Below are 17026 nucleotides of genomic sequence, written 5' to 3' on the forward strand. Positions count from 1 at the left end.
GGTCATGTAAGAACAAACATTTTTTAACAACACTACCACTGCATCTAATATCAGGGAAGGAAAGGACAGCAGTGACTCTTTTCTGAAAAAGAAATGTATCATATTATCCACCTTGGAAAAAGGATTTATTCAGCTTTAGTGTTGTTGAGGGTTTAAATCCATTCTTAATTTCTGTCTAATCTTACTTGTTCATCACTGTTGATTCATCAGAACTGCAGATGGCAAGCCGCTGGTTTCGATTTAGTCATTATTGTTTAATTATTTTGTTAGTATCGCTAACATACTTCTGGTAAACTGCTAGCATAGGATTATTTCCATATGCTAAAATCCCAGATCATCTCTTCTGTGACTATAAGTAATCGGTGGAACAGTAACTGCCCAGCTCCAGGCCCAGCTACTGCCTCGTTTGTATCATGTAACAATTTTACTCTGGCTGAAGACAAAGAACTTTGCACTTTGAAATTACTGTGAAATATTGCTGCCTACTAAAGAAAGAAATTTAGAAATATACACTACAAGACTACAGTAGCGTAACATACGGTAGCATAGCCCACCTTCTAGAGAATATCTTATTACATTCATTCTTCTGGCTGTAATAAGGATACTCTGGGAGCTGAGTGATGCCCAAGATGAAATTTATTTCATTCCTGTGTAACCAGGATCAGCTTTTTAATCGTACAGTTACATGACTTGCATCTAGCATGTCAAAATAAATCTTACCTTAGTACAAGTTTGCAGTAGCTCCGCTGACATAAAACCAGCATAAATACAGAGGCTAGGCCAAATTGTTTAGTTCAGTTCAGATCCCTGATCTTTTGGAGTGGCTCCAGCATTGTATAAAGCTTTTTCTTTTTCTTTTTTTTTTTTTTTTTTAATGACTTGTATGTACTTAAGTATGAAAACTAACAGGATTTCTGTTCTTGGAAATTCAAGTGTAGGGGGGTTCTACCTGGCCCCAGCTATTGTACTGCTTCGTGGCCCTATGCAACTCATTCTCAAACCGAAGGGCGCAAACCCGTAATTAAATTGGGAACTCCTTATGTAATCAAACTGTTGTCAATTTATTTTACAGAGAAAAACACAACCGGTCTGCGATCTTAGTCTCATGAATCAATCTTTATGTTAAAGGAGTAGACAAATTTATGAATATAATGGGTGGCGAGCGCTGGATCTAGATTATGGGGTTTTTTTGAGGAACGTGCCATTTCTAGGCTTCCTTTCAATGTCGTTTAAACCGAGTAGCATTTGCTGCTGACTTTATTGGGATTTGTCTGGGTCTACGCATTATCTGTCTGGGATAGATATTACAGAAGCCCCCAGCACTCGTGTCAGTTAAACACGTCATGTCCCGTCGATTCCCATACATTGATTTATATCTTCAGGCGGGAGTAGGGGAGGCGTTGCAGCCGCCTTGAAGCCCAGCCCAAGCAGCCCCGTCGGCGGCAGAGTTAACTCCTTGCTGGGAGGGGGCACGCCGGGGGCTCTCCCCCGCACCTCGGCTCCTCCAGAGGGGGCAGCGGGCAGGCGGGCCGCCCCCGGGGACGCCAGCGGCCGCGGCGGGGGCGGGGGGGGGGGGGCTGGCCGGGGCGGGGGGCCCACTCGCGTCCGCCGGGAGCCGAAAGCGCCCTTACCTCGGAGCGGGAGTCGCGCACGTCCCTCTCCCCCCGCCGGACGCCCTTCAGTCCCCGAATGCGGGGACGCCGTTGCTTAACACACCCCAGAGCAGGCGCGGGCAGCTTATGGTGCGGGACCGGGGCGCTTATTGCCTGTGCCCCGCAGCTGCCGCGCCCGGGGCGATGGTCCGTGTTTCCACGGAGGCGGCTCCGCTCGGGGTGCTGCGTGCAGGCACGAGCAGCTTTTTGCGGGTTCGGGTGTTCCTGCGCGTTTGCTAGAAAGCAATTTGCAGATTAAACCCACGCAGGCGAACCAGTAACTATTTAAATGTTGGGGACTATTACTTTGTTGTAAAGTAGTTAACGTCGCTTCGATCGTTACAGAGTTTCTGAAAGGGACTTTTTTTTTTTTTTTTCTTTTTTTTTTTCCTTTCAAGAGTGGGTCATTCCCGACCAGGGCCTCTCTGATCCATGCGCTTTCCCGAGGCGAAGTCCCGAAAAGCCTTCATTCGGGGAGATTTCTTGCACTATGCAGCGTTGTCGGGCTGGGCTACTTTCATTTAGTGGTTTTGAACTGCTTTAAAGAGGCAAAGCTTGTTGCCTTTAAATACACGTTTAAAAAAAAAAAAAAAAAAAAAAAGGCTCTTGTCTTGAGAAACTGCTCGATTCGCAGGAAACCCTCCGGATGTTTGCTGCTTTTCATGTGGCATTTGTGGTCGGCTCTGATAACGCTGGGAGCACCACTTCCAACACCGCATTCTGTAATGGACCTGAAATAGAAACACATCTCTCGCCGGAGGATCCCCGCTCCGCGCCCCCGCGCTGGGTACCGGCGGGTTTAAAAGGTCAATAAATCAGAAGGATGAACTCTCGGCGGCATTGTTACGTTGGGAAAGTTAACGAATGACCCCAGGAGTCGTGCGACCACGAAGGTTGCAGGAGCGTCAGAAGAAGCTCTTTACGAAGCGCTTCAGGGAAGTGAGGCATAAGCAGAGAGCGCAACTTGAGCCAGAATCAGTGCCGTGCGGGGTGCTTTAAAGTTACAGTTCAAAAATACCTAAACAATCAAAACAGAAGGCGAGAAAAGCGGTGAGAGAATCTATTTATGACACCAGAGGCACCGAAAGGGTCACAAACTGCCAACATTTTCTGTACAAACCGAGGAGCTTTTACTTTCTCGGCTTAGATTCAAAACACACCTTGCTTTCTTTGATCCCAGATCAATGAGCTGTGGAAGCAGTTTGCACAAATCTCCCAAACAAAGTCAGCGGCAGTTTGCTTAGTTTATTACCTCATGTTCATTATATAGAAAAACATTTTCTTTTCTCCTGGAAGTGACAGCCCCAAAATTGCTGTAAAGTGTATTTGTACGCAGTCCCTCTACTCGCTGAACTTTTGCAGTGCAAGCTCTTGCAGGATTTGTTCCCTTGGCTCACGAAAATGTTTCCGCTAAATAGAGTAAAAGGGACGGTTTGGCGTTTTAACAAGATCAGCTCGTAAAAAAGGTAATACTCTCTTCTGCGCGTTAAACTCCTAGGCGTTCCGTTTTATCCGGGTCAGTAATACGGCGTGAGCTGGGAACTGATCTGGAAGTCACTGGCAATGCACCCACTTCGTTAGGGCAGCGCATTCTTGCCTTCTTGATTTTTGTTTTGCTTGGAAGTTGTCTTGCTTTCTCCCCTCAGCTGAGTATTCTGTTCTCTGCAGGGAAAAATAGGCACACTTTCCTCCTGCATGAGCTGGCTTCAGCCACCCTTCGGATTCTGTTGAATTCAGAATTTTCTCTGGGTATCAGCCACGCTTCGGTGCGTGACCCGTCCTCGGGCAGCTGGCCTAAGGATTAAGGGCTCTGAGTCCCAGCACGTCGGGTCGGGAAATGTCACAACCTCGGCCATAAAACTAAAGTCACTGGCACACCAGCCTTAAACCGGTACGCCCTCAGGTAGTGTCCCAAAGGCGCTGGACTAAAACCGACTGAAAAAGCACTTAATTCCTAACGAGCATCCCTGGTTATTGTCGCCTGTTTTGTGATAGCGGTCGGCTTTGCAAGGGAAGCGTGTCCCGATGAACTTCGTTCACAATCAATTTTAAATGCATTATACTGCGACAAGAATGGTGTTACTATATACTAGTATGAGACCAATATACGCATACTTATGTGTAGGATCATTGTTTTCGCCTCCGCTGCTTTTTACGGCATCTGGTATAAAGGAAGAAAAGCAGAAGTTCGAATCGCTGCCTCTCGTTGTGTTGGACTAGGGCGTGTGTTTGAATGGGGGGAAAAAAAAAACAAACTACAACCCTCCCTTTGCTTGGTTTTAGACAGCTACTAGTCTTTTGGCAATGGTTTCGACTCCTCGCAACAGGGATAGGTACAGGATCCCGTTAGTCTGGAAATATATCCCTCGTTTATCATCTGTAACGAGCAGAGGGGAGCAGAAAGCAGGAATGCACAAGTGCCTGGAGAATTATCCTCCCCGGTGTTAGTCCTGGGCAGCTACCGTTCGCCACTGCATTTTTCTTCTTTTTAGGCTATCTCCTGGCTGTCAGGTGTAAAGGAGCAGGCTTTACATTGCACGAAACAGGAAATTCAACGTTAGAATGAGTTAATGGTGATGTTGGCTACGTTCATTTAATTTCAGCCAGAATTCTTACAATATTGGTTTATTTGATCGAAGTGGCTACCCAAACAAAGGTGTCCTTAACCAAATAAACCGCTTTGATCTTCAGTTTAAAGCTCAGCGGTTTCTCAAATAAGCATTGATGCATTTAATAGCACCGCATAGCAATGCAAATATCAATCAGAGCGCCCGTGAAAACGCCGTGTTTTACATTAGTTTGTATGTCAAAGAAGGACATAAATGGTAGCGAGGCAGAATTTGTGTTAATTCCGAAGTGACGGACTTTTTAGAAAGATCTGTTTGTATTTACAGTTTATTTATTCAGGCAAATGAGAGGGGTCCCGAACAAGGCAGTGCAACAGGCAATACCTGCTGCAAAGCGTAGCTGAAATCTACGCTAATCAACTTATGCTACATACAATAAATACTTGCGCTTTTGGCAGGTACGGAATAACTTTATTACGAAGTAGGAAAAAGTGGGATTTGATATATTTCATAGGCTTTGCTATGGATTCAGTATCCTACTGTCCCACGCAGTTTACATCTTTCACGGGCTTAGGAGGTGAAATGTGCTAAGGCAGCACCGGCAGGTGGGAGGCTGCAGGGCGAGATGCAGAAGATGGCCTGGCTTAGTCTTCCCCGGTCACTAGCCAAGCACTTGCCAAGCACTTGCCGTGCCTCCGCGGTGTTGGGGGTACCGCGGTGCGGTTGGAAATAGTCTGCCCCTTCCAGCCCTTTCGTGCCCCCTCTGCGCAGGGCTGTCCGTCCCCGGCCGTGCCGCTGGCGGGCGGGCACTTGCCCGATGACAGCCGGCAGCGCACGGCCTCGCCGGGCCGGTCCCCGCCGCCGTGCGGGGAGCGGGGCCCAAGCCCGAGGGCCGCTGCCGGACGCGCTGCCGGGCCCCCCCGGACGACCCCCCCGGCCCCGCGGCGGGGGGGGCAGCGCTGCCCGCCCGGGGCCCCCCGACCTGCTCAGGTGCCGGGGCCGGGCCGGGAGGAGCCCGGGGGCCGCCCCGCGCCCCACCGCCGCCGCCGCCGACCCGCGGCCGGGCCCGCCCCCGCGGCCCCATTGGCCGCGCCGCAGCTCAAATAGGGCCGGGCGGCGGCGGCGGCGGCGGCAGCAGCGAGCGGGGCCCGAGCGCCGAGCCCGTCCCGCTGCCCCGCCGCAGCTGTGGGCCTCGGCGGCGCGTCCCGAGATGAGCAGCCCCGATGCGGGCTACGCCAGCAGCGACGACCAGGCGCAGGGCCGGTGCGCGCTGCCCGCCATGATGCCGGCCGTGGGCGCCTGCCCGTGGGCAGAGGCGCTGAGCCCGCTGGGCGAGGCGAAGGCGAAGGGCGAGGCGGCGTCGTCGGGGGCGGCGGGCGGCCGGAGCAAGAGCGAGGCGCGGATCCGGCGGCCCATGAACGCCTTCATGGTGTGGGCGAAGGACGAGCGCAAGCGGCTGGCGCAGCAGAACCCGGACCTGCACAACGCCGAGCTCAGCAAGATGCTGGGTGAGCGCGGGGGCCGGGGGGGCCGGGGGAGGCGGCGGGCGGGAGGGCGTCGGGGCCCGGGCTGCGGGCGGCGGGCGGGGGGAGCCGTGGGCTGGCGGGGCGGGGGCCGCGCTGTGGCGGGGGGCCGGGGGCCGTGCGGGGCCGGGGGCCGGGCCGTGGGCGGCGGCGGCGCGTCGGCGGGCGGGCGGCCGGTCTGACGGCGCTGGTGGGCGCAGGTAAATCGTGGAAGGCGCTGTCGCTGGCGGAGAAGCGTCCGTTCGTGGAGGAGGCGGAGCGGCTGCGGGTGCAGCACATGCAGGACCACCCCAACTACAAGTACCGGCCGCGGCGGCGGAAGCAGGTGAAGCGCCTGAAGCGGGTGGAGAGCGGCTTCCTGCAGCACGGCCTGGGCGAGGCGGCGGCGGGGCCCGGGCTGGGCAGCGAGGCCGGCGGCGGCGGCAGGATGTGCGTGGAGGGCCTGGGCCTGCCCTACGGCGAGCAGGGCTACGCGGCGGCGGCGGCGGCGGGCGCGGGCCACTACCGGGACTGTCCGCCGCTGGGCGCCGGCTTCGACGGCTACAGCCTGCCGACGCCGGACCCGTCGCCGCTGGACGCGGCGGAGGGCGAGGCGCCGTTCCTGGCGGCGGGGCTGCAGGAGGAGTGCGCGCTGGCGCCCTACGGCTACGCGCCGCACCCGGCGGGCGAGTTCCCGGCGGCGGCGGCGGCGGCGGCGGCGGCGGGCGAGGGCCCGGCGGGCGCGGCGCTGCGCCGGCACCTGCCGCCCGGCGAGGCGCTGGGGCCGGGCGGCTCGCTGCAGGGGCTGCTGGGCTGCCCGGCGCCGCTGCACGCCTACTACGGGCAGGCGTGCCAGCCGCCGGGCCCGGGGCGCGGCCCGCTGCCGCCGCCGCTGCCGCCGGGGGCGGTGGGGCAGCCGTCGCCGCCGCCCGAGGCGGCGCCGTGCCGGGAGCAGCTGGAGCACTTGCCGCCGGAGGAGCTGCTGGGCGAGGTGGACCGCACCGAGTTCGAGCAGTACCTGCGCTTCGCCTGCAAGCCCGAGCTGGGGCTGCCCTTCGCGGGCCACGACGCCGCCGGGCTGCCGGCGCCCGAGGGCGCGGGGCCCCTCTCCTCGGCCGTGTCGGACGCCAGCAGCGCCGTCTACTACTGCGGCTACCCCGACGTGTGAGGCACTCGCCCGGCGGCGCGGCGCGGCGCGGCACGCCGCGGACTGGCAGGGAGGCGCCCGGCCCCGCTCCTATTTATGTAATTTATTTGAATCTTGAGAACTGACAGGGTACCCGTGACCTGCTCGAGGTTTAAAAGGCGACGCGCCGTCTCGCTGTCCAGGTGGTGCAGGCCTTTCCATCGCTGTCCGACAGTGACATGTAAAACTGTTCCTGCTGTGGAATCGTGATACTAGTTACACACGTGGAATACAATTTCTGCGATGTTGTTAGACATCCTTATGCTTTTGTAATGTTGTACAGAATGCTGGTTTTTATATGTTGGATTTGTACAGAATAATTTTGCACTTTTACAAATAAAGGGAAAATAATAAAACTGGTTGCTGGTATCTCCCCAAAGAGATGTTATGGTCCTGGGTAATCGATTATTATTGCTTTTTAAACTACTTTTACTAAATTCCCTTGCACTAAGCATTAGGGCCTGTCACCCTTTCTGTAGACATAGTCTTCTTCCGTTTCTCTTGCTCAAATTATAAACAGCACTTTAAGCCTTCAGAAACTGTCTACTCCCCGCTGTTCTTTTTTTTTTTTTAAACTTTATTCGTGGTTTCTTAGGCCGTTGATTAACATGACTGAGTTTAAAAAAGAAAAAAATGCGGGCGAGCTATTTTATGCTTGAAGTATGAAAAGACTGTAAGGAAGCTCTTACCGAGGTAGGTTAGGGTTTGGGTCTGGTTTTAATGTAATCGTGGACACCTTGGATGCCATTAAGAATAGCGCCTTGCTGAAGTGGCCAGATAAGCGCTAGTTAAAGCACCATCTTTCGTGTCCCGGTAGCTGCCCTTGCTTCGTCGGGGAAGGGGGTGGCAGCGGGGGATGCCAGGTCTCCGCTGCAGAGAACGAGAGCAGTAAATCGGGGTACTAAGTAGGTGAAAAATTTCGACACGAGCCTCTAAAGGGGGAGGCCGGCCAGGGGCAGCCCGCTCAGGCACCCAGCCACGGTGGCAGCTTCAACCGGATGGCAAAGGGCCTTACCTGTTCTTTGCTAAAGAGATTCCTTATACTACGGCATCGCGACTACAGGTAGAAATGTCTTTGTGATTGGCAAATACGCGCTCTGCAATTGAACTTCCGCAGAAAAAAAGGGGGGTTTGTTTTTTAGATGGTAGGACTGAGTCAAGCTGTGGGGTGGGACTGATAAATTCATTATGTTTATTACTTAAATCGGGGGAGGGAGGACCAGTCATCTGGGTCGTTTGCTCCTAAGATAAAGCTGTGGAATTGAGCCCTGGGGAGGAGGGGACCAAGGTCGAAGTGGCAGACTTGCCCACTGATTAATCTGTCTTCCATGAACAGGGGAAATTAAATGGAGTACATTTTCAAATTGCATTGAAAGAGGCTTGTTTGTACCGGTGAAAGATAAAATAGGGTACACAGACCCAGATGTAAGCTGCCTCGGTCAGTGAGTTTCAAGCATAGCCTCGTTGACAAAAATCGACTATGTAATTGCATACTCTTAGCGTGTCTTGAATTAAAATGCATTCAAACCCTTAGTATTCTGTAAAATAGTCTACCCTCCAGTTTCTTAATCTTCCCATTTTACTTTTCAAAGTCTTCAGTTCTCTGAGGTATACCTAAAATATGCACTCTGACACTCTCTTCGCTCCTCCTCCACGTGTACATGAGAAAAATGATGTATTCCTGAATGAGGTGGTATCTCAGGACAAGAACATTAGATGTCTTCTTGATACTTTAATTTGGAAAAAATTGTAACATGTTCCTAGGCATAGATACGTAAACCCAGTAGAGAAACACGCCTGAGAAATGATGGGTTTGTATTGGTTGAGTTTTCCTTTTATTATACGGTTTTAACTTACAGGATTAAATTCAATTCATTTTGCCCTTTTCACACACATTCACGGCTTCCTCGAGGAAAATCACTTTGGTTGTTTTTGGAAATAAATCATTATTATGCTTTTGACAAGTTTGCCCACCATTTCTTGTCATTTTTCAATTAGGTGCAGGTTTTGCTCCCCTCCTCTCTCTTTCACCCCAACTTGTCGGACAGCTGAAAGCTGAAGAGAACTTGAAACTGTAAGTGGGTTCATGACGAAGGCTGAAAACCTTCTACTTCTTTTTTATAATAATACCAGAAGTGATTGACAATAAATTGGATTATATAACTGTGTAGCTTTTGGAAAAAGGGTTGGCCAGCGTAGCAGTCCTGGGTGCCAAACTGTGTGGAGATGGTGGATGGGCAGGGCTTACAACAACCCTTTGCATAGAGCTTTTGCAGACTCAAATCTAAGGAGCATTATTCTCCTGTATGTATCCAGATGTGTAACTCTCCCCACCACCCCCACCCCTTTCCTGTAAGAAGAACTGTCTGAATCTTCTTTAACATGTCTAAAATGTGCCAGGTTTATGCACTGCCAATATACTTGGAGCAAAATTTTCTGAAGCTCTGTCCAAGCCCCATGTTCCACAGAGCATGTCTTGACTGTCCGATTTGCAGTGCTACACATCCAAATCTGTCCTGTGGGCCTTTTGAAAATGTTAAACCTTCCTCATGTCCCATGAGTGCCCATGACAATCGCGTGTTAAAAGAAGGACCCAAAGCTGATTAATCATCTTTCGCAAGTATTTTCCGTGTCACGGTTCTGTCTTCACTCCGCCGTACTCTTCGTGCAGAGTCGGGGTCTGCCACTGCCACCCCATTTCTGGCACCGCACCCAGGGCAGGTCGCTCCCTGGAAATCGCATCTGCTCTTCCCTTAGCGGTTCTGGTTTGCTCCTCGCTTCGCCAAAAAGACAGGGTGACATCTTTAAACGCCTCTCTAACCTTCCCAAAACAGCTGCTCTCCAGTTAAACAACGGCATTATCTGGGCACCACGTTCAGGACCTTTCTCCCAGGGACAGAGTGCTCTGTGCAGCTCACCCAGGCCACTTGTGCCCAAAAGTATTCACCTCTTCTTTTTTGTCTCTTTCTTACCAATTCGTCGCGTTTCAAGAGGCCCCTAGCCAGATCTCTATTTTTCCTAACACAGCCAAGTTCCTTATGTGGGTGTCGCACTGCAATTAGAGGAGTTTTCTTTTATCTTTTTTTTTTTTTTCCCCCTTGGTGTGTGTGCGCCTGTGTGTGCTCTCTATTCCTTAGGCAAATCGGTAGAAAAGTAAGTAGGCCTAGTCTGAGAGAACGAGGTTTTGGACAAAGGTGCTGAATTAAAACCAGCTTAAGGTTCGTCTGTACGGGGCAGGTGGCAGGGAAAAGTCAGGAAGGGAGAATAAAAACACACTCACTAGCGGAGAGTAGCTGGGACTGGAAAAGTCAGGAAGCAGTGGTCTTGGGCTCTGAAAAAACAACCTTAACTTAGCGGATTTCTATCCATTTCTGGTAGCTATATGTTTTTCAAATTAGAGAGTAATCCGTAGTAGACATCAGCAGCAATACTGCTGCAGAATTTCTCCTTGTAGACAAGTTTTATTTATTTACTTGGCGACTCTGCTCTTGTTTTGGAAAAAAATACCTCTCCCGTTTCCCCCGCTGTTTACATTGCCTGTGAAGGACATTAAAAAAAAAAAAAAATGCTGCTTGTAGCATACCCACAGGGAAGGTGTACCGCAAAGCACAGCCGGCCACACGGGAGCGGGCAATGACAGGGGTGCAAACAGCCTCCGGGCTTTGCTTTCCCTTGAGACCCGCTGCCAGATTCGGTTGCAATTGCCCAGCCATTCCAATCGGACAGAAAAGCAGTGCAAATACCTCCTCGCGTTCTTTACTTAGATATTAGTGTGCATCGGGGCCTGACAGCGGCTAGCGCTCTCTGCGCTGCTGCACCGAGTAGCTTGTGTTATGGGCAGGTCTGTAAATTCCAGTCCTTACATACCCACGTACGCTTAACGTTAAACAGAGAATTAATGTGTTGACTAATTAAATGCCTGCAAGATCAGAGCTCCATCGCCCTGCTTCAGCTTCCCGTCTACAAAAAGAGGACAGCGTCTTTCACTTTCCGTGTGTTTGAACAGAGGCTCTTAAATACGGTAACTGTGCCTGCCTCTGACACAGCGCGCTGACCAGGCAGACTTCTCCTAGGCTGCTGCTTTTTGGTACTTGAAGTGTACGTATTTCACCCTGAGTGATTTCCTCAGGAGCTCACAGGAGGTCCGTGGCATAAAGAGATTTCAGCTAAGGTGTGAATCCTGGCCCGGAGCAAAAGCAGCTATGTAATTTTCCTTGCTCCCGTTGTGGCAGCTGAGTGACTTCTCTCCGCTTTGGACTCTGCTGAATCTATCCTCGGTTTTATTCATTGGGCTGGGGAAAAAACCACAAAACCCACGCCTTCTGAAGAAAAAAAAAAAAGAAGAAAATGGTTGTCAGCGGGAATAAGCAGTTTCTACCCTGTAAAACGGCAGGTGATGAAGGCGTAGGCACTCGCGTAGGAAGGGGTGAGTTACTTGTTTCCTCTGCCCGCTCCTAGGGGGGTGCAGAGCCCCCCGGACCCCGCCGCCGTCGGCACCGATGGTCTGTTCTCGCTCCGCATCGCCGTGTCCCGCAGGCGCTTGTGGCGTCCCAAGACTGAAGAGCGGGTGGAATTACGCGTTTACAACACGTTACTTCTGAAACTCCTTTCAAAGCCACACTTAGGTGGAGGAGTATGTGATTTATTGGCCGCCTCTCCTAATGTCCTTTCTTTATGCTGCCGAATCTCTTGGGTTTGGCGCTCGGAAGCCGTTAGCACCCAGGGCAGCTGCTGATGGCGATGATGATGATTAGAGCGGCTTTACGCGACAATCCCTGCAAACTCATGCTGTCACCTTCTTGCGTGTTGTGAACGCGTCGCGTCCTGTCACCCCAGCTCGCCGGGCGGTGCTCTGGCCCGCTCAGCCACCATTTGCCCCGGCTGACCCGCTTCGTGTCCGCCGAAGAAAACCCGCAGCACGCTGCTGAGATTGCGCGTCTCCTGCCCAAACGTTCGGCACCCATCTCTCCAGCGCCCGCCGCGCAGGGACAGCGGGCGCCCGTTCCCAGGCTGACCGGGGAGGCGCAGGCTGCGGGTGGGGGACCCACGGGGCCACCCGCTGCCGGCAGCGCTCGCCCGGCGGCCTCCTGGCCAAGCCCCGCGGTGGCCCCCTCTGCCCGGCTGCCGAACGGGACCGATGGCGGCCGCGGCGGCGGGCGCCCAGGGCTGAAATAAGAGGACGGGGCCGCCGCCTTCTCGGCGGGCGTCCGAGAGGAGCAACGCGGAGCTGCAAGACAGGTCGCGTCCCGTCCCCCGCCCCCCCCCCCCCCCCCCCCCCCGAGGATGTCAAATTGTCCCCTAAAAGTCGACTCCGCGCTACAGCAGGGAACGGGACGGCTGCATACTTCTATACTGGGGAATTTTAAAATCCGTATCTAAAGAATACAAGTGATAATTTCTCTGTGTGTGTGTCTATGGGTGTGAAAAACTGGAGCGGAGAAGCTATTATTTCTCGCAGTCTAAGGGGTTTTAATGTAAATATAGTCAGCTAATTTCTGTCCGAACGGATTTCTGTCAAACTTAAGCTGACATCATTACCATTATTATCATTAAAAGGCCGCTTGATCGTTCATCCAGTATGTATTCCGTCCCCCCCGCCCCTTCCCAGCCTGCAGGCATTTCTATTCGCTTTTCCAGGTTCTCAGTTCCACACCTTATGTGGAAGACGAAGCGCTAAGTTACTCACGTCAGCGCTGTTCTTTATTACGAACCAACACAAGATTTTTCGCTCTGGACTTCAAGCGAAACACGGACACAGACGTACCGGGCAAGAACCTGTAAGATGCCTTAAGAAACTCCCGCATCGGTCGGTGGAGAGGAGAGAGGGGGTTCCCCGAGGGCAGCGAGCTGTCGGGGGTGCTCCCGCCCCCGGCCCCCGCCCGGGAGCCCCCGCCCCGCCCCGCCCCGCCCGGCCCCGCCGGGAGCACCGCCCGCCGGAGGGGCTGAGAGAGGCTGGCGGGGGAAACCGCGCCTTATTGGAGAAAAAAAAGGCGTGATCTGCACGACCGGCAAACTTAATTAAGGAGGGCACGATTTACTGAGTATCCTACCCCCCGCCCGTAACTGCACAGCCTTTTTATTTAAATAAGAAGCGGTAATTTCATGTGTCAAGGCACGGGATGGTTTCGGCTCGTACAGTTCCGATGCGTAACAAAGCCGTCCAACAAAGACGCTCCAGGTCATGCCAAGGCTGCAGATCTCTCGGGTGCTCGGTTGCGGGCAAATTTGGGGTGCATTCACCCTGCATGAAGTATGGCAGCTAAAAAATACCTTCCGCGGCACGCAGTGAAAAACAGGGTTATCGGTACGACTGAAATACGATCAAATGCTAGAAAGCTTAAAATGGAAGAATTATTACAGCTGACGAGCACGTCCCTTTTATCAGGACCACGCTCACAATGGTGGCATTCGGACAGTAATAAAAATAATTCGCAAAACCCCGCAAAAGACCTTTTTAGGAAAAACAGACGGTATTGTCTCCACAGCCTTTCCAAATATTGCCATGAACTTCCGAGGCTCGGCTCAACTTTGAACGCGCCGTGATTTCTTGAAACCAGCTTGCCACGGCGGCAAAGCACGGGCCGACAGGCAAGAGGCGATCCCGCGGGGCAGCCACGGTGACAGCCGGGGGGGAGGGAACCCCTCCCGGGGCGCGGTGCCACGCCGCGGCGGCGGGGAGCGCGGATGCAGCGAAGCATCCCCGCGCCGTCCCGGCGGGACAGCCGGTCGGGGGGGAGGGCGGGGGCCGGCAGGGCCCCCCGACCTGCTCAGGTGCCGGGGCCGGGCCGGGAGGAGCCCGGGGGCCGCTCCGCGCCCCACCGCCGCTGCCGCCGCCGACCCGCGGCGGGCCCGCCCCCGCGGCCCCATTGGCCGCGCCGCAGCTCAAATAGGGCCGGGCGGCGGCGGCGGCGGCAGCAGCAGCGAGCGGGGCCCGAGCGCCGAGCCCGTCCCGCTGCCCCGCCGCAGCTGTGGGCCTCGGCGGCGCGTCCCGAGATGAGCAGCCCCGATGCGGGCTACGCCAGCAGCGACGACCAGGCGCAGGGCCGGTGCGCGCTGCCCGCCATGATGCCGGCCGTGGGCGCCTGCCCGTGGGCAGAGGCGCTGAGCCCGCTGGGCGAGGCGAAGGCGAAGGGCGAGGCGGCGGCGGCGTCGTCGGGGGCGGCGGGCGGCCGGAGCAAGAGCGAGGCGCGGATCCGGCGGCCCATGAACGCCTTCATGGTGTGGGCGAAGGACGAGCGCAAGCGGCTGGCGCAGCAGAACCCGGACCTGCACAACGCCGAGCTCAGCAAGATGCTGGGTGAGCGCGGGGGCCGGGGGGGCCGGGGGAGGCGGCGGGCGGGAGGGCGTCGGGGCCCGGGCTGCGGGCGGCGGGCGGGGGGAGCCGTGGGCTGGCGGGGCGGGGGCCGCGCTGTGGCGGGGGGCCGGGGGCCGTGCGGGGCCGGGGGCCGGGCCGTGGGCGGCGGCGGCGCGTCGGCGGGCGGGCGGCCGGTCTGACGGCGCTGGTGGGCGCAGGTAAATCGTGGAAGGCGCTGTCGCTGGCGGAGAAGCGTCCGTTCGTGGAGGAGGCGGAGCGGCTGCGGGTGCAGCACATGCAGGACCACCCCAACTACAAGTACCGGCCGCGGCGGCGGAAGCAGGTGAAGCGCCTGAAGCGGGTGGAGAGCGGCTTCCTGCAGCACGGCCTGGGCGAGGCGGCGGCGGGGCCCGGGCTGGGCAGCGAGGCCGGCGGCGGCGGCAGGATGTGCGTGGAGGGCCTGGGCCTGCCCTACGGCGAGCAGGGCTACGCGGCGGCGGCGGCGGCGGGCGCGGGCCACTACCGGGACTGTCCGCCGCTGGGCGCCGGCTTCGACGGCTACAGCCTGCCGACGCCGGACCCGTCGCCGCTGGACGCGGCGGAGGGCGAGGCGCCGTTCCTGGCGGCGGGGCTGCAGGAGGAGTGCGCGCTGGCGCCCTACGGCTACGCGCCGCACCCGGCGGGCGAGTTCCCGGCGGCGGCGGCGGCGGCGGCGGGCGAGGGCCCGGCGGGCGCGGCGCTGCGCCGGCACCTGCCGCCCGGCGAGGCGCTGGGGCCGGGCGGCTCGCTGCAGGGGCTGCTGGGCTGCCCGGCGCCGCTGCACGCCTACTACGGGCAGGCGTGCCAGCCGCCGGGCCCGGGGCGCGGCCCGCTGCCGCCGCCGCTGCCGCCGGGGGCGGTGGGGCAGCCGTCGCCGCCGCCCGAGGCGGCGCCGTGCCGGGAGCAGCTGGAGCACTTGCCGCCGGAGGAGCTGCTGGGCGAGGTGGACCGCACCGAGTTCGAGCAGTACCTGCGCTTCGCCTGCAAGCCCGAGCTGGGGCTGCCCTTCGCGGGCCACGACGCCGCCGGGCTGCCGGCGCCCGAGGGCGCGGGGCCCCTCTCCTCGGCCGTGTCGGACGCCAGCAGCGCCGTCTACTACTGCGGCTACCCCGACGTGTGAGGCACTCGCCCGGCGGCGCGGCGCGGCGCGGCACGCCGCGGACTGGCAGGGAGGCGCCCGGCCCCGCTCCTATTTATGTAATTTATTTGAATCTTATCGGGAGACTTTTGCAACCCCCCCTCTGGGCAGAAGTACGCTACTGTCGTGCAGATTAAAAGCATGGTTCAAACTGTTTTTCCATGGGTGTGCCAGCATGTTTACACCTTTTTTACGTCCATGCCTACAATTATCGTTATTCTTGCAACATCAGCACCGTTTCTTGTTTGCCCAGAACAATTTTTCTTAGCTGGTTTGAACTGTACTTTATTTATCCTTTTTTTGTACTTCAGGAAAATAAATTTATGTACAGCTGTTTCTGTGATTCTTTTTGGCCTCATAGCCCTTTAGGGAGACTAATCTAAAGTCAGTCATGCCCTAAGGTGGAGTAATGCGAATGCAGATACTGTGTGACACTTTCTTTCACCATGACAGTGGCTCTAAAACAGTCTCCAGGACCAAAGATGTTCGTTCCCAGGTGTGGCTGTATTCCTTTTACATAGCTGAATGGCTAGACCTGGGCTGCTGTCTGTCTCATGGAACACGTGACTGTACTTCACTCCTTTTTTTTGTAGGGTTTTTTTTTTCCTGGTTTTTAAGTGCTAGCTGGAATTTGCAATTGTCATTAATGCATTGGGAAAAACCTCCACCCTGAAACTATAGTCTCTATAACTAAAGAAGCTAGGTAAGTTTGAGATGCTAATTTTAAAGTGTGCCTGGAAGCCCATTGGATTTGGATACTTGTAGACATGAAGGTGGTTTTGCTTTACATAGTGATTTCTGTTTGAACCAAACAATTCACAAATAGCATTGGTACTGTATTTACAAATTCTTTGACTTTGTCGCCTGCCTTCAGGTAGCTTCAGGCCATTTTGTGTCATGGGGTTCAGGCTTATTTCAGTAAGGAGAAAAAACAAATTAGCCCAAATGCTCATCTCGGTCGCTCTCAACCAACTGCTGGTATCAACTAGCCATTAAAACAGGAGGTGTTCAGCATGTTCAGCTGTACTGCTCTGTGACGGTTCTGCCAGTGCAAGAGTACAACTACATCTCATTCTCATCATAGCACTGTCAGGTAAGCATAAAGCTAACAACTAAATGGGAAGTCTGAGATTAGGTGCAGGCATCGCTACCTGTACCACATTCAATGTCATCTAAGTATAATACTCAGGCATTTGGGCTATTTACCAGAGGTGGGCACTAATTTAGGAACAGGAACGTAATTTGACTTCTGCATTGGTTCAAGCATAAGACAAATATTTTTCAAAAAACCCTATGTAGGGATAGTCTAATTCGTCATATATTCACAGGCCACACTGAGCACTTTCTCAGTTATGTGTAGTGTGGTTAACAGTTTCCCCTTGTGTGCTCTGGGTACCAAGCTGGTTTGTACGGCTGCCTGGCTCCATGTTGGGTGGTTGGAGCTTGCCTGTGCAGCGCCTACTTTGACACTGATCAAAAGTGTGGGCAGTGATGACTGAAGTACGATTCCTCGCCCTGATTCATTGTTGGTTTCCTGGAGCTGCTGCATGAGGAGTTTATAGGCTGGTAAGTGTTGTGCATGTCAATCTCTGGTGGTTCTGGCTGTCCTGATCAACTCAGATTATCAGAGCGCATTTCTGGAACTCTT

General features: G+C 55.1%; 3 protein-coding genes across 3 annotated transcripts in view; 2 read left to right on the forward strand and 1 right to left on the reverse strand.

The window, feature by feature from the left end:
* The window catches only part of LOC142592886 (uncharacterized), a 37924-nt gene extending 35802 nt beyond the window's left edge, over positions 1 to 2122 (reverse strand). Inside the window, 2 exon segments of the mRNA XM_075705064.1 lie at positions 1632 to 1888; positions 2068 to 2122. Coding sequence (XP_075561179.1) covers positions 1632 to 1888; positions 2068 to 2122 — 312 coding nt within the window.
* Positions 2123 to 5429: 3307 nt separating this feature from the next.
* Positions 5430 to 6889, forward strand: LOC142592941 (transcription factor SOX-17-like). The gene is made up of 2 exons (XM_075705643.1): positions 5430 to 5727; positions 5943 to 6889. The coding sequence occupies exons 1-2, from the start codon at positions 5430 to 5432 to the stop codon at positions 6887 to 6889; spliced, it is 1245 nt and encodes a 414-aa protein (XP_075561758.1).
* A 7011-nt stretch (positions 6890 to 13900) lies between these two features.
* On the forward strand, positions 13901 to 15360 carry LOC142592955 (transcription factor SOX-17-like). The gene is made up of 2 exons (XM_075705749.1): positions 13901 to 14204; positions 14420 to 15360. The coding sequence occupies exons 1-2, from the start codon at positions 13901 to 13903 to the stop codon at positions 15358 to 15360; spliced, it is 1245 nt and encodes a 414-aa protein (XP_075561864.1).
* The last annotated feature ends 1666 nt before the right edge of the window (positions 15361 to 17026 follow it).

Source organism: Pelecanus crispus, chromosome 2 (assembly GCF_030463565.1).
Source record: "Pelecanus crispus isolate bPelCri1 chromosome 2, bPelCri1.pri, whole genome shotgun sequence".
Lineage (NCBI taxonomy): Eukaryota > Metazoa > Chordata > Aves > Pelecaniformes > Pelecanidae > Pelecanus > Pelecanus crispus.